A 23309-nucleotide genomic window follows, 5' to 3' on the forward strand; every position below is an offset into this window, starting at 1 on the left:
TTCACTACAGCAGGTGGGTATTGTAGTTGTAAGAACGCTTGATAGAGATCTTGTAGGTGTTTGTCTCTGTCTGAGGGATTGGAGCAAATGCGGTTGTATCTGAGAGCTTGGCTGTTGGCTGGTTGAAAGCTGGAGGCATGTAGGTAAGTATAGCGGTCAGTAGGTTTCCAGTATAGGGTGGTATTTATTTGACCATTGCTTATTAGCACTGTAGTGTCCAGGAAGTGAATTTCTTGTGTGGACTGGTCCAGGCTGAGGTAGATGGTAGGATAGAAATTGTTGAAATCATGGTGGAATTCCTCAAGAGCTTCTTTTCCATGGGTCCAGATGATGATGTCATCAATGTAGCGCAAGTAGAGTAGGGATGTTAGGAGATGAGACCTGAGGAAGTGTGTTTTAAGTCAGCCATAAAAATGTTGGCCATGCGGGTACCCATAGCAGGGCCGCTGACTTGAAGGTACCCATTGTCCCCAAATGTGAAATAGTTGTGGGTGAGGACAAAGTCACAAAGTTCAGCCACCATGTTTGCCGTGACATTATCAGGGACACTGTTCCTGGTGGCTTGTAGTCCATCTTTGTGTGGAATGTTGGTGTAGAGAGCTTCTACATCCATAGTGGCCAGGATTGTGTTTTCTGGAAGATCACCAATGGATTGTAGTTTCCTCAGGAAGTCAGTGGTGTCTCAGAGATACCTGGGAATGCTGGTAGTGTAGGGCCTCAGAAAAGAGTCTACATAGCTAGACAATCCTGCTGTCAGGGTGCCAATGCCTGAGATGATGGGGGCATCCAGGATTTCGAGGTTTATGGATCTTGGGTATCAGATAGAATACCCCTGGTCAGGGTTCTGGGGGGGGAGGGGGTGCAGATTTTTTTCTTGTGCTTTTCAGGGAGTTTCTTGAGCAGATGGTGTAGTTTTTCTTGGTAACCCTCAGTGGTATCGGAGGGTAATGGCCTGTAGAATGTGGTGTTAAGAGAGCTGCCTGACAGCCTCTCATTCATATTCTTTGTTTCAGTCATCACTAAAAAGTTTAGCAGCAATTGAACCTCTAACATAATGAATACCTATGAAAATGAGATAGGATCAGAATAGGGAAAGAACAAGTTAAAATTGCTTAGACAAGTCAGATGTCTTCAAGTCACCAGGCCTGATGAAATGCACCCTAGAATACTCAAGGAGCTGACTGAGGAGATATCTGAGCCATTAGTGATTATCTTTGAAAAGTCATGGAAGATGGGAGAGATTCCAGAGGAGTGGAAGAGGGCAAATATAGTGCCCATCTATAAAAAGGAAAATAAGGACATGCTAGGGAATTACACACCAGTCAGCTTAATTAAAACAGACACAAAATGCTTAATTAATTAAGCAATCAATTTGCAGATACCTACAAGATAATAAGGTTATAAGTAACAGTCAGCATGGCTTTTTCAAGAACAAGTATTGTCAAACCAACCTAATCGCTTTATTTGATAGGGTAGCAAGGATTGTGGAGAGGGCGGAAGCAGTAGATGTGGTATATCTTGACTTCAGTAAGGCTTTTGATACTGTCTCCCCTGACCTTCTTATAAACACTATAAGGAAATACAACCTAGATGGAAGTACTATAAGGTAGGTGTATAACTGGTTGGAAATCTGTTCCCAGAGAGTAGTCATCAGTGGTTCACGAGCAAGCTGGAAGGACATCTCAAGTGGGGTCCCACAGGGATCCATTTTGTGTCACATTCTGTTCAATATCTTCATCAGTGATTTAAGTAATGGCATAGAGAGTACACTTGTAAATTTTGCAGACGATACCAAGCTGGGAGGGGTTGCAAGTGCTTTGGAGGATAGGATTAAAATTCAAAATGATCTGGACAAACTGGAGGAATGGTCTGAAGTAAATAGGATGAAATTCAATAAGGACAAATTCAAAATACTCCACCTAGGAAGGAACAATCACTTGCGCACACACAAAATGGGAAATTTTTGCCTAGAAAGGAGTATTGGGGATCATAGTGGATCACAAGCTAAATATGAGTCAACATGTAACACTGTTGCAAGAAAAGCAAAGATAATTCTGGGCTATATTAGCAGGACTGTTGTAAGCAAGGCCTGAGAAGTAATTCTTCCGCTCCACTCTGCGTTGATGCAGCTTCTACTGGAGTATTATGTCCAGTTCTGGGCGCCGCATTTCAGGAAGAATGTGGACAAACTGGAGAAAGTCCAGAGAAGAGCAACAAAATGATTAACCGTCTACAAAACATGACCTGTGAGGAAAGATTGAACAAAATGGGTTTGTTTAGCCTGGAGAAGAGAAGACTGAGGGGGGACATAACAGTTTTCAAGTACATAAAAGGTGGTTATAAGAAAGAGGGAGAAAAACTGTTCTCGTTAACTCCTGAGGATAGGACAAGAAGCAACAGGCTTTAACAGTGGCAAGGGTGGTTTAGGTGGACATTAAGAAAAACTTCCTAACTGTCAGGGTAATTAAACACAGGAATAAGTCACCTAGAGAAGTTGTTGTATCTCCATCATTGGAGATTTTCAAGAGCAGGTTAGACAAACACCTGTCAGGGATGATCTATATAATACTTAGTCCTGACATGAGTGCAGGGGACTGGACTAGAAGACCTTTCAAGGTCCCTTCTGGTCCTATGATTCCATGTTTCTATAATATACAAGTCAAGGGAGTTATATGCCAGATTTCATCATCCAAAGATGTGGACTAATCTCTGAAAGTAAAATAAATAAAATGTAGTAACAATACTCGCTAATCTCAATGAAATCTTCATCAACGAAACACACCAGGCACCTTTTTCATTGTATTGTCAAGATGTGTGTTTGAGAAATGACATCTCCGGGCAGTACTGGGCATCAGTTGTTGACAAAGGAGGAAAATGTCCAGGGTTCTGTTACAGGTTAGCGTCTATTTTAAGTGGTCGGATTAAAATGTTTTAATCCATTTGTCCTTGATCCTCTGAGCCAAAGTATGATTAATCACAGTGCCTTTTGGCCAGCTATTGTCTGCTACACAGTCCTTAAAGGAGCAGTGCAAGAAGTTGGCTGTGATATCAAGATAGTCCAATGTATAACCTCTTTGTTGGTAGGCAGAGGTTAGGTTTCATCCGTCAATTTGATGGGACCAGGTACATTATAATGTGCTTCTTATCTATGTAAAAGTCTTTGCAGTCAGTTACTGAATCATGTCTGTTTCATCACTTCAACCCTGATAGCTTAGTGCAAGAGCTCTAAACTTTTGCTTGTGTTTTATAAACTACTTTTATTTTAACTATTCTGATTTCTAGCTGTGATTATCTCATGCAAGAAATATGACCTTCTGCTCTAAAAGAGTATTTAGTAAATAATTAAATAAACACATTTAAAAACAGGGTGAAATAATCACATTGAGCCCTTCTCTTCATAAACAGTTTCACAAGAAAGATTTTTATAACTCTCTTTCCTTATGTGGTACTCCAGAGATTGGAGAAATATCTGGCACTGAATGGTTTGGCTGATTTTTAAAGAAATTGCTCATGTGTCTTAGTATTATAAACATGTTACTTGCAAGACAGAGAGCAATCCTCACAGAACAGTTGAAAGCCTTTGTTTAGCATGTGACATCCCTTTTTTCTTTTATTTAACTGATTAAAAATCCATTTAATTCAAACGATTGAATCTCTTGCCTCACTTAGTTTTTTACTCTATCTCACAATGTATTTAATTTGTACAGACACAATGGTGTTGAGTTTCGTGAAATATCTTGTCGAAGTGTAATAATAATGTCTGCTCTTAGCTTGTTGTTGGAAGGTTTGTTGTGACCATTTCTACTACCTAAAGCATGCAACATTCCAACCTTGTCAGTATGTTTAAATTTGTCATGTACTAGTAGACTCTAGTGAAGTGTAAGAGTGTCTCCACCAAGCCTACTTGGAGCCAGGCGGAAATGAATCTGTCTGCCACAGATACTTATTCAGACAAAATTATTAATGTTTTGTGGCAGGGAAGTGGCTCCCCTTCTCGTTGGATTGAATGATGAGAGAAATTCTATCAGTCTTGATAAGGCTGTGGTCAGGCTGGAGTTTGGTCTAGAAGGTAGATAAAATGATTCTGCCTTCGGGGCTGCAAGGACGTCTGGTTTCTTTTTCCTGTATCTGTGCCAAAGTGTATCTCCCTTATTCATCTTGCAAGCTGTCTTTAAACTTAATCATGGTGAACTTTTTGTATATGTTTGCCTGACAATAAATTGGGGGGAGTGGGAGGTGAAAGTGCTGGAGAAAAACAATTTTATTATGATGGAAACAAGAAACTGCTCCCTCTGTTTAGATTAACCCTTAGTAAACTATCCAAATTTTATTCAAAGGCAGGATTTGAGAGCCTCTTTTGCACTGCAGAATAACTAGCTAAAAATGTAGGGTTTTTCACATGATCATGGATGTTGCATGTTTTTTACATTTACTGAGTGTTCCACTATTGCTGTAGCTGCACTGGAGGAAGTCCTTGCTGGAATAAAGCATTTTAGTTAAGTGAAGACATACATCTATCTGAATGAGGTGGATTCAAATTATGGAAATTTTACTTAATATTTATAAAGCATTGTACAGGTCTGATCCTGAGATTGCACACTGCTATGACTGGTCTCTGCAATTTATAGATTCATATATTCCAAGGCCAGAAGGCACCATTGTGCTCATCTAGTGGGACTCTCTGTGTAACGCAGGCCATAGAATTTCTGCAAAAAATCTCTATTTGGACTAGAGCATCTCTTTTTAGAAAAACATCCAGTCTTGATTTAAAAATTGCCAGTGATGGAGAATCCATCACAACCTTTGATAATGTGTCCCAATAGTTAATTACCCTGTTAACTATGTATGCCTGATTTTCAGTCTGAATTTCTCTAGCTTCAACTTCCAGCCATTGAATCTTGCTATATCTGTCTCTGCTACATTTAAGAGTCTGTTGTCAAATATGTGTTCCTCATGTAGGTACTTATGGACTGTAATCAAGTCACCCCCTTAACCTTCCCTTTGTTAAACTAAGTAGATTAAACTCCTTGAATCTGCCACTATAAGGCAGGTTTTCTAATTCTTTTACCATTCTTGGGCTCTTCTCTGAACCTCCAATTGATCAATATCCAAGGATCACATTCATCCTTTTGGCCATAGCACTGCACTTGGGAGTTCATGTTCATTTGGTTATCCATCACCACCTCTAAATCTTTCTCAGAGTCACTGTTTCTGAGGGTAGAGTCCCCCATTCTGTAAGTATGGCCTACATTCTCTGTTCATATATGTATACATTTACTTTTGCCCCTATTAACATGGATAGTGTTTGCTTGCAGTTGCCAGCTTACCAAGCAATTCAGATCCCTCTGTATCCGTGATCTGCCCTCTTCATTATTTACCACTCCCCTATTTTTTGTCTCCTCTGAAAACTTTATCAGTGATGATTTTGTTTTCTTCCAGATCATCTTTAAATAGTGTAGTGCCAAGGACTGATCTCTGTGGGAATCCCCCTAGAAAGACACCTGCTCAATGATGATTCCCATTTACAATTATATTTGGAGAACTATCCTGTTAGCCAACTTTTAATCCATGTAATGTGTGCCATATTAATTTTGTAGTATTCTAGTTTTTAATTAAAATGTCAGACTTCTGTAAGACATTTGATTTGATGCTGCATAACTATAATATATCAATACTATTACCTTTATCAACCAAACTTGTCATCTCATGGAAAAAGATATCAAGTGAGTTTAACAAGATTTTCCTTAAATCCATGTTGATTGGCATTAATTATATTACACTCCTTTGTCCTGTATCAACCTCTCCATTATCTTGTCCAAAATCAATGTCAGGTTGACAGATTTATAATTACCTGGGTCATCCCATTTACCCTTTTACAGTACTGGAACAACATTAGCTTTAAATTGGACAACCCACAATAGTGAATACTAACCCTCGTAGTAAGTGTTTGTAAGATTAGGTCTTATTTTAAAAAACACAAGAAATGATGACAGGTGAAGAAGGGAGGGGCAAAGACTATAAAAGAGAATGTGACTGATATTGTGCTTTGTATGAAACTTGTATAGTCTTGTGTTTTAATTGAGGCAATACGGTGGGGCAGAAAAGGAGTAGCTAGCAATGGAATGGAACTGAAAATTTGCTGAAAGGAGTGGATTTTGGGAAGGGCTTTAAAAATGGAAACTGAGCACTTTCAGGCCTGGATCCAGCAAAGCAGTTAAGCACATGCTTAATTTTAAGCATGTGAGTAGTCCTTATCACAGTTATTGGATTAATTGCACCTCTGACCCCTCCTGTCTGTCTGAACGCTCTTCTCTGTTCTGAGGCCTTGCGCCATCACCTGTCTCAGGACGGAATCACACAAGATCTCAGCAGGTCTGACTTGGGGCAGGTCTACACTACCGGTTAAGCTGATCTCACTTACATCACTCAGGAGTGTGAAAAGTGACACAAGTTTTGCTCTGTGTCAGCAGGTGATGCTCTCCCGCCAACAATGCTTATGCTTCTCGCTGAGGTAGAGTAATTATGCTGGTGAGAGAGCGCTCTCCCATCGGCATAGCGTGTCTTCACCAGACATGCTACAGTGGCACCATTGCATTGGTGCAGCTCTGCTGTTGTAGTGCTGTAGTGTAGACTGGCCCTACAATTCTTTACCCATCAGCAGCAATGACTGTGGTAATACAGTGACCAAACAGCCCCCTAAAAAGCAAAGCATTATTTATTTAGAACCAAAGCATTTAGGAGAAAACATCTTAAAAACAATAAACCAGTCTATATGCGCACCCACCTTTGCCAGAGGCTTGCCATTCCATGGATCTAGGGATGAAACCAACTTTTTTAGATGTCCTCTGCAGAGTGTCTCTCTGTCAGCCTGTCCCTCTAGAAAGCTCCTGACAATTGACACCCTCCCCGTTTCCAACAAAGGGCTTTTTAGGAGATCTGTGTCACATCAACCTGGATGTATGCCATTGTTCTGTAACTGTCCTCCCTTTTCTCCTTCACCCCAGTGGGGTTTTCTTGTATAGAAATGTTGCTTTCCTGGTTGTTTTTCCCACAGTCCCCTATGAAGTTAGATAAATATATTCATACAGGAAATTATAATAACTCACCATAGTTAAACAGTAACTTTATCTCTCTGACCAGGTCGCTTACAGTGTTCAAAAAAAATATTACATCTGAGTAAAACTCATTAAATAGCACCTCCATCTGCATTGACACTGAAGTCAATAGCAGGGGAGTGAGAAAAAAGGCACAAAAATGTGAGTGAGCCAAAGGAGATTGACACCAAGGTAAGATGAGTGAGCAGCACAAAAGGTGTGAGAGTAAAAGTAAGTAGAAACAATGGGATGTAGATGAAGTAAAATTATGGTAAGCCTTGAAAATGACATAAAGGAGTCTGAACTTTATGCAGAATGAAGCAGGAACCCAGTGAAGAGAGCTGAGATAGGGTTGATATCGTCAGAGCAGTAAGTAAAAGTGTATGTTTTAGCAAAATCTATCCTACTTTATTATTGATATAAAAATATTAAGACTAGTTTCTTAAACTGTCTATTAAAGAACAGTAAAATGTGTATGAGTAAATGAGCTTGTGACCTTTAATTTTTATATAGTGTACATCTTCTTCCAGGATTATGACATATAACTGACCTACTTTTTTCTGATTCACTTGAAACTGTGAATTTGTTCAGTGGTTTTGTGTTTTAATAGCTAGAACATTTATCACAAAAATGGGGCCCAACCTCACAGTGCTTACTTAGACAAAACATATTTAGGAATATAGCAGTTGGATCAGATCAGTGATCCATCAAATCCAGTGACCTGCTTCCCAGTGGACAACACCAGATGCTCTGGGGGAAGGTGCAAGAAGCCCTGCAGTAGTCAGTTATGGAATAATTTGCCCCCAGGAAAAGTTTCCTCTTAACCCCTTTAGTAAGGGGTGAGTTTGTTCCTTGAGGCATGAAGGCTTATATCCCTTCCAAGATTCTTGTTTGTTGTTAGAATTGTGGACTTTCCACGGTTCTCAGCCCTTCCCCTCGATCTTTTTATTGATTTGGTATTTTTCCCTTTGTCGTCATTTCTTTTGTTTTATTCCTGTGTGGCTAATACTATATTTTTGATGCTAGTGCAGGTTGTTCTCTTTAATTTTGTTCATACTTTATAGCTATTTAAATATAATTTCTGTTTTAATTTTTTTGCAAGTATTGCTGATTGGTATGGTCATAGGCACTTTATGCATTATAAGAATCAACATATATTTCAATATATATTAAATCAGTCATACATAGATATGACTAATTTTTAGCATATTTCTTAATAGAACAAATAGAAAATATATTAGCCAAGGTTGTACTCACTTTTCTGCCTTATGCTTATCTACTTTTGAAAATTCCTTTCATATATATATATATAGATGAAAACACAATGGAAATGCTAAATATAATTATTTGCATAATTCTAAATTAGTAATTTAAATATTGACAAATCCCGTGCACATCATGGCACGTATTATAAAACATGGCAGTTGGCAAAGAAAAGGGAATTTAAAATGAGTTCATTCCTCTGTCCACTTCATCATAGTGAAAAAGTACAAACATACTGACTCCCAAGGAAGGGAGGAAACTGCTGATGACATTTCAAAGTCATGTCCAACTAATCTAAAGTATTAGTTTAGCTGGTGGCTGCTTATCTGCCCTTTTGATTTCTGTAATTTTAAGTGGTAGAAATTTTCAAAACTGTATGTTTTTAGAGCTTTTTGAAAGGAGAAATCAGTACATTTTAATTTTAAATTTAAACAAAAACCTGGATTAAGTCATATTTTCAGCCTTCAGAATAGATGTTTGCACATAGCAACAATTAATAATAGTTTAGTTGCTTTTGGATTTAGCACTGAAGAAGCCTAATGACCACAGCTGTAGGCTAGAGATAAAAGGTAATACTTTAACCAGATTTCTTGTATGTAATACTGCAGTTTAACACACACACGATGCTTTCCATTTTTTATGTAGTCACAAATTAAGCCTCACACAGCACCCCAGTGATGCAGGTAAATTTTATCTTCATTTTACAGATGAAGAAGCTTAGTTTCTGATTCTAAAGATGCATGCAGGTGGAGTTGTATTGACTTCATTGAGGCTTCCTGCAAGCACAAGAATCTGCCTGCATGCATCTCATCACAGGAGCAGGAGGCCAAGAGACAGACAGGTTAAAGTAGCCCAAAGCCACACAATGAGTAAGTGGTTTGTCTGTGAGTAGAATTCAGTAGTTCCTGGCTCCCAGCTTTGGGTCCTGTCCACTAGACCACACTATTTTTCACTTACTACATTTATAGAGCCATAAATTACATATTCACAGGCTCAAGAGAAGTTCTTTTTTTAGTGTTGGCCATGCATCCTACCAAAACCTGGCACATTGTCTTAGAACATAAGTCACACAGCACCATGTACCTTTTATAAAGAAATCTAGAGTAGAAGCAGTTGAAGATCTCTTAGTGCCTAATACTGGGCTGCACAGTCCTGAAGAATTAAAGACCTAATTTTCCAAACTGGAAGACAAGACCTATTAAGAGTCCAAGTTTAATTGCCAATTGGCTTGTACCATGTCTCTGCAAGAACTATCCTGCAAACACTCAAAGCTGCAGTTGGAGATTTCAACATATATAAACAGGTCCAGATTAAAGATTTTTGGGGCCCTGTACTCTGTGGATGTTGGGGGTCCTGCCTTCCTTAAAGTAAACAGTGCACGTGATATACAGGACAATCTGCCATCTTAGGCGAAAAGTCAGTATGCTGCTCTCCTCTTGCCCCCTAAAACAGAGGTTCTACACTGTGGGGGTGCTGTGGATTTTCAGGGGGAGGGCATGATGAGTCTGCTGATGATTCAGTGGCTATGGTAGAAGTATGGGCTGAGCCAAGTGCCACTCATTCAGATCTGACCCAGGCACGCCTCTGTCATGACGTGGAGAGGGGCAAATTTGAGCAGGTTGGCCAGGTTTTTCAACAGTGACAAGTCCTATTGTCTCTCAAAACAAGCCACTCCTTAACAAGCCAATATAAACACTGCAGTTCTCTTCAAAAGCTGTAGTAATACAAAACAGCAGCAGTGAACTTACTGATTTCCACCCCACCTATGACTTGTTATGGTATGCAGAGAACGTATGCTTCCCGCCCCCTCCTCCCGGCCAAAACACACACACTTTGCCAAACTAGACTGAGATCCATATGTTACAGCAGCTGTTGCCCAGCCCCTGCCCAAGCTAGAATGGAAGCAGCAGAGGTGGGAATACAGAGTCTGGGGGAAGGTGAGGACTTGCTGGCTAGATCACATCGTGGGGGTCCTCTGTATTTTTTAACCCAAAGGGAGAGCTGAAGGAGGAAAGCTGGCAGGCTGGGGCTGTTTCCAATGTAAATTATCCTCCTGAGAAGTGAGTTCCCTCTGTAGGAGAAACAGGCCAGAGGGTTGGGAACCTCTGAGGATACTGCCTCACAGTCCTCTCTGTCAGAGCAGCACGTCCAGAGCAGGAGTGCTCTCTTTCAGTTGCTGCCAGCCCTGTGCGGTATAAACAGCCCCTGCACAAGGTTTCCTCAGTAAAATGCTCCCTACCCCACAAAATCCCACACAAGCCATTGAATACCCCTCCCATCCCACCCCACATATACCCAAATGACCCTCCATCAGCTTCCTCTTCTCCTGACTGCCCCCATACACACCACACCAGCAGCCCTGACATTCATTCCACTGACTTCAGCCCCAGCATCCCCCATTCTCCCCAAATCCCCACTGACCTTCCAGGATCCCAATCTCAGCTCCAGCCTCTCACCCTGCAGTCCCCAACACTCCCCATTCACCTCAGAGCCCACCATCAACTTGCCCCCCAGCCCTTCACACACTACCTGCTTCCTGGCCACTCACCAGAGTGCCTCCCCAGGATCAGTTCCTCCTGATCAACTTCTGTAGCACTTTTCATAATTAGAGCTAGTTGAAATATAGAGACATTTTCACTAAAAGTTATGGTTATTTCTTCCCTTTTCTGAATGAAATTCAAACTTTAATTAAACTTTGTCAATTTTGGTATTTGAAATATCTTAACCAGCTCTAAGTTACAATATTATCTGGTTTAGAAATATTTTTATTAGAATGGAGGGGAAATCAGTGTTGAATAGATCAAAGCTTCCACTGATAAAGGTAGAATTTTAGCACCGTATTGATGAAGTACTTACAATATATGCGAGTGGTTTTTTGTTTTGTTCTCATTGTAATGCTAAGAACAGTTAGTTTTCTCTTGGATCTTCCTGGGTGTCTCTGACATCTACCAGAAAATATCCAAGTCAGCGACTTTGCATTGACTCGCAGTCGACAACAGAAGTGCCATGTGTGGTCATAAATAAAACACAATGGCCAGTATGTCCCAGAAAAGGGTCACTTAGTTGGGATGGAGCATGGAACTAAAGCTTCCCTGATGTTACTGGACAGCAATTTCCAGATCAGAGTGAGTTGGCTTAGAGAAATATTGTGGGGTGTTTCATACCATCTGTTCTTTGCATTAGAGGTTGTTGAGAAGCCTTAGTATTTGCAGAATATCAATTATTTAGCATAACCCATGAATTTGTTGATGAGTTAGGATCACATACTAGGCCACATGGAGCTCTGCTGATTTACACTAGCCAAGAATCTGACCCACTTTCTCTAAAGTGGGATATGCCACTAATCTAGCAGTTATAATTGCATAAAATGATAGATACACTGTTATAATATATATTAATCTTAGTAATAGACCCTTTTTAATGTCTCAAATGTCTAAAGAGACAAGGAGGGGGAGGTAATATCTTTTATTGGAAAAAATGTCCAATAGATTATTAGGAAGTGACCACAGGAGATAGGAGACTTTTTTCTTCCTTCAAATGTGATCAAATTTACATAGAAGTCAATTAGAAAGGGTAAATCGGTCTTTGAAAGTGAACAAACAAGTCCTGTGAACTTGACTGCATTTTAAACCCTCTGTCTAAGCTGCTGTTCTGCAGCTACCACTACATCTTGGCTGCTACCTTTATTGAACCCATTTTAAATATCTTCTACAAAAGCTGCGTTACTTGGCTGTTAAGCATTTTTGCAAAGGCTCTGTGTATATTGTGCAGCACTCTCTCATCTGCTTCTCATTTAGACTGCAAATGCAGTTTCAAAATAACGTGTAATCACCTTTTTAAAAAAACCTGTACGATTAGAAACATTTCTGTATTTGTTCAGTTTAAGATGCTGAGTGCAGTCAGAGCTGTGATTTCACAGCTGGCAGAGAATCAGGATGAAAGCTGACGTGTAAAAGGATACATTTGTGAAAAAGCTGGGGGATGTTGGCTGAAGTTGGATAAAAGGGACAGTGACTTGACACCAAATTTTCAAAAGTGTGCAGGAGACACAATTGGGGTCACTTTTTCACTGGGTGCTGAGAAAAAACTGGCCACTTACATTTCAGTTTCTAAATGGGAACTGGTCTCTCTTGAAAATCTGGCCCTTAACATAAAACAATGATTTTTTTTTTTTTAAACTGCTTCTCACATTGCTCCTTATAGTCACAGCGAAATAGCAGACATGCAAGTGGTTTGGAGACTATCCATTGGGACCAGCCCAAGGATGTATCATTGGTCTCTGTACTCATTCCTTCAATATCTTTTTCCTGTTTATTTCCCACTGTTGGATGATGATGAAAAGACAAATTAAGCTCTCTCCAAAATTCACACTGCCGGCAACTATACAGAAAGTCAATGTGGGTTTTACCTGACTCTCTTTTGCTATCCTTTTCTTTATAAAGTACATTGCCATCCCTCACTCAGGAGTCCACCCTATTAAGAATCACCATTTACTGTAGAAGCCTCTGAAACATAAAGGTTCAGTAACGGAATGCCTGACACAGGATCAATGCTTCAAACACCCAATGGCAATATCAGATTGAGCTGCAAATCAATCAAAATCTTAATGAAGCAAACACATTTGAAATGGTGTCCTGGAGCTCACCAGAACTGAGCTCTGGCAGGCTACTGACAGGAGCAGGTCCTAGGGCAGGGGTAGGCAACCTATGGCACGTGTGCCAAAGGCGGCATGCAAACTGATTTTCAGTGGCACTCACTCTGCCCCTGTCCTGGCTACCTGTCCATGGGGCTCTGCATTTTAATTTAATTTTAAAAGAAGCTTCTTAAACATTTTAAAAACCTTATTTACTTTACATACAACAATAGTTTAGCTATATATTATAGACTTATAGAAAGAGACCTTCTAGAAACATTACAATGTATTACTGGTACAGAAAACCTTAACTTAGAGTGAATAAATGAAGACTTGGCATACCACTTCTGAAAGGTTGTCTACCCCTGTCCTAGGGGATAGTACTCCACTGACAACACCCTGCTCTGGACCCAGGAAGGTTTATCCTAACATAGATGCTGTGTTTGCTGAGCATCATTTAATTAGTCCTGACTTGCAGCCCTCCTCACATGAAGGATCTGTATTGAAGCAAGTACTCCCATTGTGAAAAACCCTCAGCTTTGGAACCTATTCCTCTCTTTGGTCCAAAAAAGCCCAAATGTGTCGCTGTTCAGAGCCTGCTGCAAGGCTACTCAGGCTTTTGGAGAGGAAGGAGCGTAATAAGAGCTATTTTTGGTTGGGGAGAGAGCATTGCTTGAGCTTGATTTATTGTAGGTTGGAGGAGCAGCTATTAGCTTTATTTTGTACATTTAGTATCTGACAAAGGTGCTTGAACAGGCATAGGGTGGTGTTGGGTTTGTACATACTTATTGTAAATCAAAATATATAAATACTTATGTGAGTAAGGATTCCAGACTAGCCTCCAATCCTCCAATCACTGACTACTGTGAGCGGTCTCGCTGATGTCAGCTCCTAATAATAAGCACTGATCCCAGCAGTAAATGATCACAGAATCAGGACCAGAGACTGTAAACTGCTCTGAAACTGAAAAACATTTTTGTTTGTATTTTAAATTGAAAACCAAGTTTTCTCAATTATGAATATGAAAGCAAAGACAGACATTTATGCTGAATCATTTCATAAGTTTCTTCCAAAATGAATTAAATCATTGGATAAATGAAGGAAAATTTGGGGAATAGTTGTAGAACTGATAAATGAAATTGTTTTTAATTGTTCACTTTATTAATGTAAGTTCTGTTCACCATTCACTACACTTGCCTGCATTGTAACTTCTGTTCACTGTTTGATTTTGTATTTCATATGACTTGGCATTGTGCCTCTCTCATACAACTTTGTATTAGAAAATTGGTAGAAAACTTTGTATCAAATGTTATAGCCCCTAAAGATAGTATAGTTAAAGTGAAAGAAACATGTGCCTTTTTGCTAGAAGTAGAATAAGATCTTCCCCCCACTCTGTAATCAATTGCCCCATTGACTGAATGAGGTGTGAATGAGTGAGGCTTGGAAGACACCCATCTCCAGACAGCTACAACAGTTGAAGAGGGAATGGAAGCCAGAGCAAAGGACAATACAACTTGTCAAGTGGGCCCAATAAAGAAAAGCAGACATATTGACGACCTCAGGGATTAGAAGCAAGCACCTTCTTTAGAAAACGCCCTCTTTGAGCAGCATTGGGACAACACCCAGAAAAAAAGCAGCACAAAGACCAACGGACACAGACCCAGATTTTGAATCTGGTCTGGATTTGCATAAGAGGGAAGCTGCTATAAATACAAGGTGTCTTGCAGAAGGACCCTGGGTCTCGTCTTGTCACCATCGGAGCATCGATCCGGATCGGCAGAAGCCCGGCTCCACCCCTCCCCCATCTAACTCACCTGGCCAGTGCAGTTAAGGGGAGCAACTAGTTGGTAACAACAGCAAGACGGAGTGTGTTTGTGTCTGTGTGTGTGTGTGTGTGTGTCAACGCATGACTGTAATATATCATATGCATATGATAGAGTATTAATTAATACCTGTATTACTAATAAATGTGGCGTTTTGCCTTAATCCCCCTGAAAAGATCCCGTATAGTACTTTGAGTACAACATAGTCAGGATCAAGAGTGGCAAAGCTTTTTTGGCAGTATGCAGACAATGAAATGTTGAGGGGTCATTTCAGAAGTGTAAACAATGAATGATGGAAATGCAGTTTCCAATACGTACACTTGCAAAGCAACTTTTTGGGTCAGGCAGTATATTTTTTAACCGTGATATAATTGCATCCTAATTTTAATGATATGGTAGAGAATGTGATTTTTATGTTCACTAATTAGAAGTGATTGCACCTTCCCTGGTAAATTATACAGTCTTCTTGGTGGTATTGTAATAGCAAATACTTATTATAAATGGCATTTTGCAGACCATTGCATATTCATGTATGGGGGGAGTGAGGGAGTTACACATTTGTTGTCTTTAAACCTTAATCTTTGATTCACATATTGTGCTTTCTTGCAAATGGCTTTAACCCAGTGAAATATTCATCAAAATTTCTTTCTTCAGGGTTAAAGAAGCAGAAGAAGTGTGCAGACAGAAAAAGGGGAAATCACTTTATAATATAAAGCCAAGACACGATTCTGGAATAGTAAGAACAGATTGCATTATTATTATTATTATACTGCTCCTATTAACTTTTTCTTTTTTTCTTTGTTCTTTTTGCATTTTGTGTGTCCGTTATCCTGACATACTTAGTTAATATTTATTTTTAAATGTGTCTGAATTTAGCTTTTTTGTGAAAGGTGCCAGATTGACAACCCTGAAGTCCTATATTTATCCACAGAACAGACGCAACTCAGGTAGTGGCAGTGAAAATTTCCTCACAGTGCCCTGCCAATGTGCCTTGTCCCCCTGTACCTGGAAGAGACGGACCTTTGTGGTGGGTGAGGAGGTAGCTCAGTCTCCAGACTCATCCAATGATTAGCCCCACTACTCAGGCTTCCAGTTGTTGCCAATTGTGATGGGGGATTTTGTGATGCGGTCACCTGTCCCCTGGGCCATGGATGACCTATTAGATGCCAGTGACTGTAAATCACTATGCACCTGGGCTGGATTAGAGACAGAGATCTAGAAAAAGATACTCTACTTTTACTAATCTCTTGAGCTATATACAGCTCCCTATAAACTATGGCCTTGATCCTGAAGATACTTACACATATCTTTAGTTTTAAGTACATGAGCAATTCCTATTAACTTCAGTGGCCATCTACTCAAATTGCTAAAGTTAAGTGCATGCATAAGCATTTTCAGGACATGGGCCTATTTTACAATGGCTGGATTTTTTTTCCCCAGTGGAATATTAATCTGGTACATAATTTTCATAGTGTCTTCCCATGCTTCTTTTTTGGCAATATTTAAAAATGAATGACTATTTCCTTGGTCATGTTTTTTTTCCTAAAAACATGATTCAGTTTGTTTTCTATTTAATGATATTTTATGAATCATTGTGACATGTGACATATGACCTTGAAATGAAACATGTTGTCATTTACCATAATCTCTCTGGCATAATCCAACTCACGGAGAAAAGAATTATTGCTGTTGTTTCTCGTTGTAACTGGCCATGGTTAGTGACACGGAAATGTAAATGAAGTAATAGCTTGGCTACGAATGGTAAACTAGGTCTTAGTTTATCAACCTTATTTGTAATCACATCAAGATGTAGGTTTTAAAAACTTGTTTGGTTGAATTTTTCCACTTTGTAAGAATAAAATCATGCAGATTTATGGTATTATTTAAGAACAGCCGTGCATTTAAATAAGTTTATAATTATTTCTATTGCTATTGTGCCTAACGGCCCAATTGGGGATCAGAACTCCATTGTGCTAGACACTGTACATACAACAAAAGGATGGACCCTGCCCCCAAAACCATAGGCATGGTTAGCCATCTTGTACTTTAATCTGTTTAAAACTGAGTTTGTTGCAGGGTTTTGTAAGTAAACTATATATTCGATGTATTTGGTGATCAGCCTACATATCCCTGTGCTTTACATATTTGCATAATACATATGTTTATATATGGTAACTTACCTTCTTACCGTGTTTCTTTTCAGAAAGCAAAGATAAGTATGAAGATTTGAGAGAAGAAATGCAAAAGCCATTGCCAGCTGATCAGGAAAACTCAACATGTCTGTTGGGGGCAGGAAAGGATCATTTGTTTTCTTCTTGGCCTTTCAAATTTGCTTTTTGTTCTCTAGAGTTTCTCACTGATAGATGTGTACTGTTCATTCATGAATGAATGTAATCACTGTAATTGAGTGCCCAGCAATAGACTAGTTATGGACATGAGACAAGTTCCATATATCTTATGCCTCGTTCTCCACCCAAAAACTGGTATTTTGTAAAGTTCATGGTCTAATACCAGTAGACCAAACCAGCATGCCTAAGAGGCAGCATCTGCATCAGTTCTGAAGATGCTGAAAATTCTATTAAAGTTGAACTTCACAAGAATGCTACTTGATACAGTAAAATATTTCCATTCCTACTGGCAACATCTGTCTAACACACATACTCCATGCCACTGCATTTAGATTAGGGAAAAAAATGTTACTTCTAGTGAATTGTTTGTATCTGTTTCACGTTGACATTTGTAGTTTGTATTTTGAATTGTTAAGTGCTGTTTATACGGTATAATCAATGCTTTCTCAACTTGTTTGGTTGCCCTCCATGACTAAATATTTGTGGAACAAGATGTTTACTTTAACTATCTTTAAAATCAATAAGGCAGCATACTTTTTCTTCATCTTTTGCCAGATAGTGAATAGCAGGAGGGGGGAGTTGGAAAACCTGAACCAAAAACATTTAAGTGAAAAGCAGTAAACACAGAAAATCACAGGAGTACTTCAGAGGATAAAAGAGGAACTCGGGCACTATAGCTTGCTAACATGTAAAGCAGCTGATTTGTATACAGAAAAACTTTAGGGATATTACAGTTATATTGCTGATTATTTGAGTCATATAGGATTCTCAGGACTACGATGTTTCTAGCTAGGCTTCCTTTCTGAATTATCTTTTCAATTAATTTAAGACTTCCTTTACAAGGGATATGAAAAGATATATCTAGGAATTGGCATTAGAGAAATACAGTAGTCAACTCTAGTGACAAAACAAAGGTGATTGACTAATTCATGTCAATTTCACATTTAACATCAGAGTCATAAACTTTTCTCTCTAAGTAGTCCATACCATTGGTTAGGAGGCAATGGAAATCTGTGATTATGCCTTCCTTTTTAAGCCACATGATTAATTTCTATTTGTGATCTGGAAATTAACCTAACGATTTATTAGTTTGATTTGTTGACCTAGTAAAGACCCTCTGCCCCAGATGTAACTGCTGAACCCAACATGAATTGCCCTTGTAACCATTCTCTCTCAAAGCACTGTTTTCTTGGAAACAGCAAGGTGTGGCATGAATTGGGTTCACATGCTCACAATCTCTTAGCATTGAAGACACAGGGGTAGCATAAACTTCTGAGTGGTTTGAGGTCTAACCTGCTGGGGTGGATTATTCCCTGTCTAGCTTAGTATATCATAAGACATTCCTGGCTGTCCAGAGGCAAATATACTGTACCAGGTGTCATAAGAGCAATGTCAAATATGACCTCAGGAATCCATTGTTAGTCACTTATACTAAACACTAGAAAATATGTTCTTCACTTGTGTGAAAAATAAGTCTCCTGTAGCTTGATAAAACTATATGAAATTCTGTGTTCACGATAATTTCTGGCAAGAATGTGATTACCAAGAACTGATTTCTAAAATCATGTGTTGTTGGGAGTAGTGTTACTTCTTGCAAAAGGGAAAAGAGATTATTTGCTGTTATGAGTAACCTATGGAAAGTAACTTTAAAAATAAAGTTTATTTTAATGGCACTGATTCAAACCTATGTTTGTATTTATGTAAACTATAGTCTTTTGCTCTTAATTTTTGCATTTATTTTATTTATGTGCAAGGATACAGTCGCATGTTTTGGTTTTCTAGCCTTCCTGTTCCCTTCAGTACCTACGGTATGTATATTACCATACTAAATGAAATAATAGGATATCTAACAGAGATCACTATGTGCAATACTGTATTTAGTGTTTCTACTTCAGTTTTTTTAGAATGTTAATTTATATGAAAATAAAAGGAATAATGAGACCAAAGGTGCTTTTTTTTTTTGTTCACTGATAATTATGCTGTCTCAATGAGGGCCCTGTCAGCAGAACTGATGTAATTCACTTGTGGAAAGGGGTTACTCCCTATCCTTTAGCATGTGGGGAGAAGGTGTTGGGCAGTGAATCCACACCTATATGGATATCTCCTTTACACAGGGCTGTGGAGGGACTTCTACAGCTCTATTCTATTTTATATAGGATCTTTTACTACTTTCATGTCATAGTATCTGAGTGCCTTCCAACAGTGCATTAAGCAAGGTGACCATCATCTCTCGGCTGGTTCATTCTCTCACTCTATGGCTGGGAAGCTGCTCTGTGGCCCAAACAGAGGATTCTTACTAGTCCCCAGTCCTTGCTTGCCAATAGGATTTTTCCCTACAAATAGAGGGAAGTTAATAGTCTGGTAAAATGTGTATTTGGACAAAGACTTTGTGTACATACAGATGCATTGCTGCATATAAAATATGAAGCAGTTAATTATTACATCATCTAGTAATCTAGTGCCACTACCATGCGCATCTCACTATTTCAGGATGTAGTATAAAACCAGTTGCACATGTAACAGGGATAACCCAAACCAATCTGAGTGATCAGTTTCTAAAAGCAGAGTTCCAAGAGGTGGCAGCAGCTGGTAGCAACACAAAGGACTTTTAGGATACAGGCAGCTTGAATGGTTTTCTTACTTTTTCATATTCTTGAACCAATTCTTCCTTTCAGACTGTGCCTCCTAGTCCAGATTCTATACCTACCCCCTTTGTAATTGTAGTGCTTGGTGAGTTGGAAAAAGTAAAATCAATCATGAGTGTATTTATTTCACACCTCTCGTAGTTGATGTTAGGATAGCATTAAGGACACTAGATGTAAATATGGCTTGTAAATGTGGTAGATGCATCTACTTTAATTCTCCTCTCTGGTTACAAAAGATCATAATCTACCTTCATTGCCTACCATTTGAACTAATACTATAGTACTCCTGTATCCAGGTCATGAAGTAGCTTTACAGGCCACTTGGAAGTTGGAAATACCCTATAAAGTCTATAGTTTTAGAACCAATAGGTCACACTGGACTTAAACACCTTCCACACTGGCAACCCGTCATACAGTTGCATTCCATGGTGATAAATATGGGATAGTTTAGAGAGAGGATCCTTTCAGCCTTCTCAGCCAGGTTTGGTACTGCAATGCAGCATCTCAGAGAGGGGAAATGGACTTGCCTTTAAAATAAAATATAACAGCACAGAATGAAGGGCTGATAAAGATACAAGTGTGGCTGAATATCCCAAGTCTTTAATTTGGAGAGGCAAGAAACCCATTTGTCATACTTTCTTTGACAGGATACAGATGGATTTTTGTGGATGCTGAGATCCCTGGAACCAAAATTATGCTTCACATATGAACAAGGGTTTTTTTTTTTAGGCATTGACTCCTATGACCAGTTGCCTCACTGCAAATGGGCTGGGGTCCCACAGATCCTTCTGCAGAACCTCACTTGATCCCCTTGCCATGTCCAGTCTGCTGCTTGTGCTGCACAGCCCTGCTTATTCCCTGGAACCTGCATAGAGCAGCTCAGTGCCATAACAGGTAACAAGATGAAATGCCACTCTAGCATCTTTGTCAGAATGACTCAGCTCTGACGAATCGAGGTGACGTGCATTTCTCTTTTCAGGCTGTATAAATGCTAATTCACTTAGTAATGTGTGCCGCTTAATTCTTTTTCAGGTTCAATCTTGTGAATTCCTCCAATGCATTTGTACATTTATATGGCAACCACTTACCCCTTCAAGTTCCATTAGCACATGAAGAGAAAAAAGAATGGAAGTGAACTTAGCACTGCTGAATACAGGAAGCAATGTGGTCTAGTTATATGTATTTAAATAGAAAATGTTAACATGCAAAACTGTTCAGTTTACATTTAGTCTCTGGCAAAGCCTGTAAGCACAAGAGGTCAACAGAGAGCTAGAGATGGGGACAATACTTTGAGTAAAATAAATTACCCCATCTCATGCTTTTAATAAAGATTGAGGTTCAGATCCTCAAAGGTATTGAGTGCCTTAACTCCCCTATTGAAATCAATGGAAGATAGGCTCCTAAGTCCCTTTGAGGAACTGGGACTCACACACTTTAGTATCAACACTGCATTTCAGTGTTCACAGTTGCTTTATAAGGTGATATAGCATTAGGGACCAAATTAACCTGTTCATAGAGAAAGTGCTAAAGACAAAAAGGTGTTTTAGCCCAGGACGTGTTCATCTCTACTGTATCTCTGTATTTGTCACTCCAATTCCCAGCTCCTAGGAAAGACACTCTAGGTCCTAGGCAATCTGAATGATACGTGTTGCTGACAGCTAAACTGTACATCATAGACTTGTGTTATCTTCTACTGTCTCCAGTTCTCCTGAAGTTTCTGCATCTTTCAGGGTAGTCAGGAACTTTGTTTGTCATCTGTCACCACTAGTGGCCACTGTTCAATGTGCATTGCAACACCTAATGCCTAGGCATCCTGCCACCCAGTAGAATCAACTTAAGTGCACCATGTATTTTATGAGGAGCGTTAGGTGCCTAAGAAAAGGATTCGCTGAAGCCAGCTGAGCAGGGAGCTGAAGAAGCTACCCACCAGAGAAATGAAGAGGAAAGGGGAGATGATTAGGCCCCAAATCCACAATGTGTCTAAATCTCATTGAAGTGGGTGTTGGAGGCTTGACTGACAGGCCACATGGAGGTTCCTCTCTGCTCAGGATTCTTAACCTCCTGAGGTTAGGGGCCTGAGCTATGTGAGCCCTTTTTAGTGAAAAAACAGAGAGAGAGATTTCCACCACCTCCCCCCCACACTCTAATTGCCCAGTAGTTGAAGTACTCACCTGGGATGTGGGACACCTGGAAATCTCTGTTCTGCTTGAATTGGAGCAAAGCTTGAGCCCAGGTCTCCAGAAATAGTGTGTTCATGGCACTCTCTCTTTCCTGTGGAAGCTGTTCCACTTTGTGTTAAATAATGAAATAATATTCACTGGGCCAGACAGAGGTTGACTCCACAGCCTGATGATTAGACCACTCATTGGGGAGACCAGTTTCAAGTCCCTGCTCCCAATTAGGGAGGATGAGGATTTGAACATGGCTCTTCCATATCCCCCAGGAGTGCTCTAACCCCTGAGCTTTTGGGTAATGGGAGAAATGTCTGTCATGGTTGTCTGGGGGCGGGGGAGGGTAGGGATGCACTGAGCACACATTAAGCCAATTGCTTCTAACACAAGTGGGCACAACTCTATTGCAGTCAATGGAAGGGTTTGCACCTAGGTGTTAGAGCCCCAAGGGATTTGGGCACTTTAGCTAACTAGCTTCTAAAGCCAGAAAACTGCTGCCTAACCCTGGAGTTGCTCTAGACACCCAAGTTTCCATTGGTAAAGGGCCTATGGCACTTAAGTGGCTGCTGCTGGGCCTGTGCACTAATTCCAGAACCCAGCTTATGCCTAAGCCTCAAACAAGGGGTGTCCTTACTAGTAAGGTCCTGTCTGTGTTAAAGGTTATAAAGGCACCACATTTGCTTTGGGGTTTTTTTTTTTTTTTTTTTTGCAAGAAAGGGCATAGGAACCTAGCTGTAGAAGAGGGGGCCATGGCTGTAAACCTGAGCTGAAGGGCAGTGCCTTCATCTAGCCCAGAATTCAGTGGCGAGGCCCAGCTATTGAAAGGGGTTTAGGCCTCTAACACTTATTGAAAAGTGCCTAAATATTTGAGGGAGCTTAGCCCTAAGGCCTTTTCCTCATTCCTACTGGATTACTTAGATAGTGCTTCCCCCTCCCACCCATGGTGGCTTCTTAGGCATGGCATGGTGAAATTTTCATGGTGACAGCTCCATGAGGTACTCTATGCAAATACATATTGTTCATAGGGTTGACAGGTATTCAGTTTGTGACTGGAACACCCAGTTGAAAAGGGACCCTGGCAACTCCAGTCAGCATCACTGACCTGCCTGTTAAAAGTCCAGTTGGCGGCACAGCAGGGCTAAGGCTCCCTGGCTGTGTGCAGCTCCTGTGCTACCCATGCCCTGGCTCTGCAGCTACCACTGGCTGCGGTTCCTCACCAAGGGGAGCTGCGAGGACAGTGCTTGTGGGCATGGGCAGAGCCCTCTGGCCCCTGCACCTGTGAGCACTGCACAGGGTCAGGCTAGGCAGGAAGCCTTAGTCCTGCCCAGCTGG

The 23309-nt window shown here is 40.1% G+C and overlaps 1 protein-coding gene across 1 annotated transcript in view; it reads left to right on the top strand.

The window, feature by feature from the left end:
• FMN2 (formin 2) overlaps positions 1-17107 on the top strand; it is a 238261-nt gene extending 221154 nt beyond the window's left edge. Inside the window, exons 17-18 of the mRNA XM_075064186.1 lie at positions 15468-15549; positions 17017-17107. Coding sequence (XP_074920287.1) covers positions 15468-15549; positions 17017-17043 — 109 coding nt within the window. The 3' untranslated portion in view covers positions 17044-17107. The remainder of the gene's footprint in view (positions 1-15467; positions 15550-17016) is intronic.
• Positions 17108-23309: the final 6202 nt, after the last annotated feature.

Source organism: Chelonoidis abingdonii, chromosome 3 (genome assembly GCF_003597395.2).
Source record: "Chelonoidis abingdonii isolate Lonesome George chromosome 3, CheloAbing_2.0, whole genome shotgun sequence".
Taxonomy (NCBI): domain Eukaryota; kingdom Metazoa; phylum Chordata; order Testudines; family Testudinidae; genus Chelonoidis; species Chelonoidis abingdonii.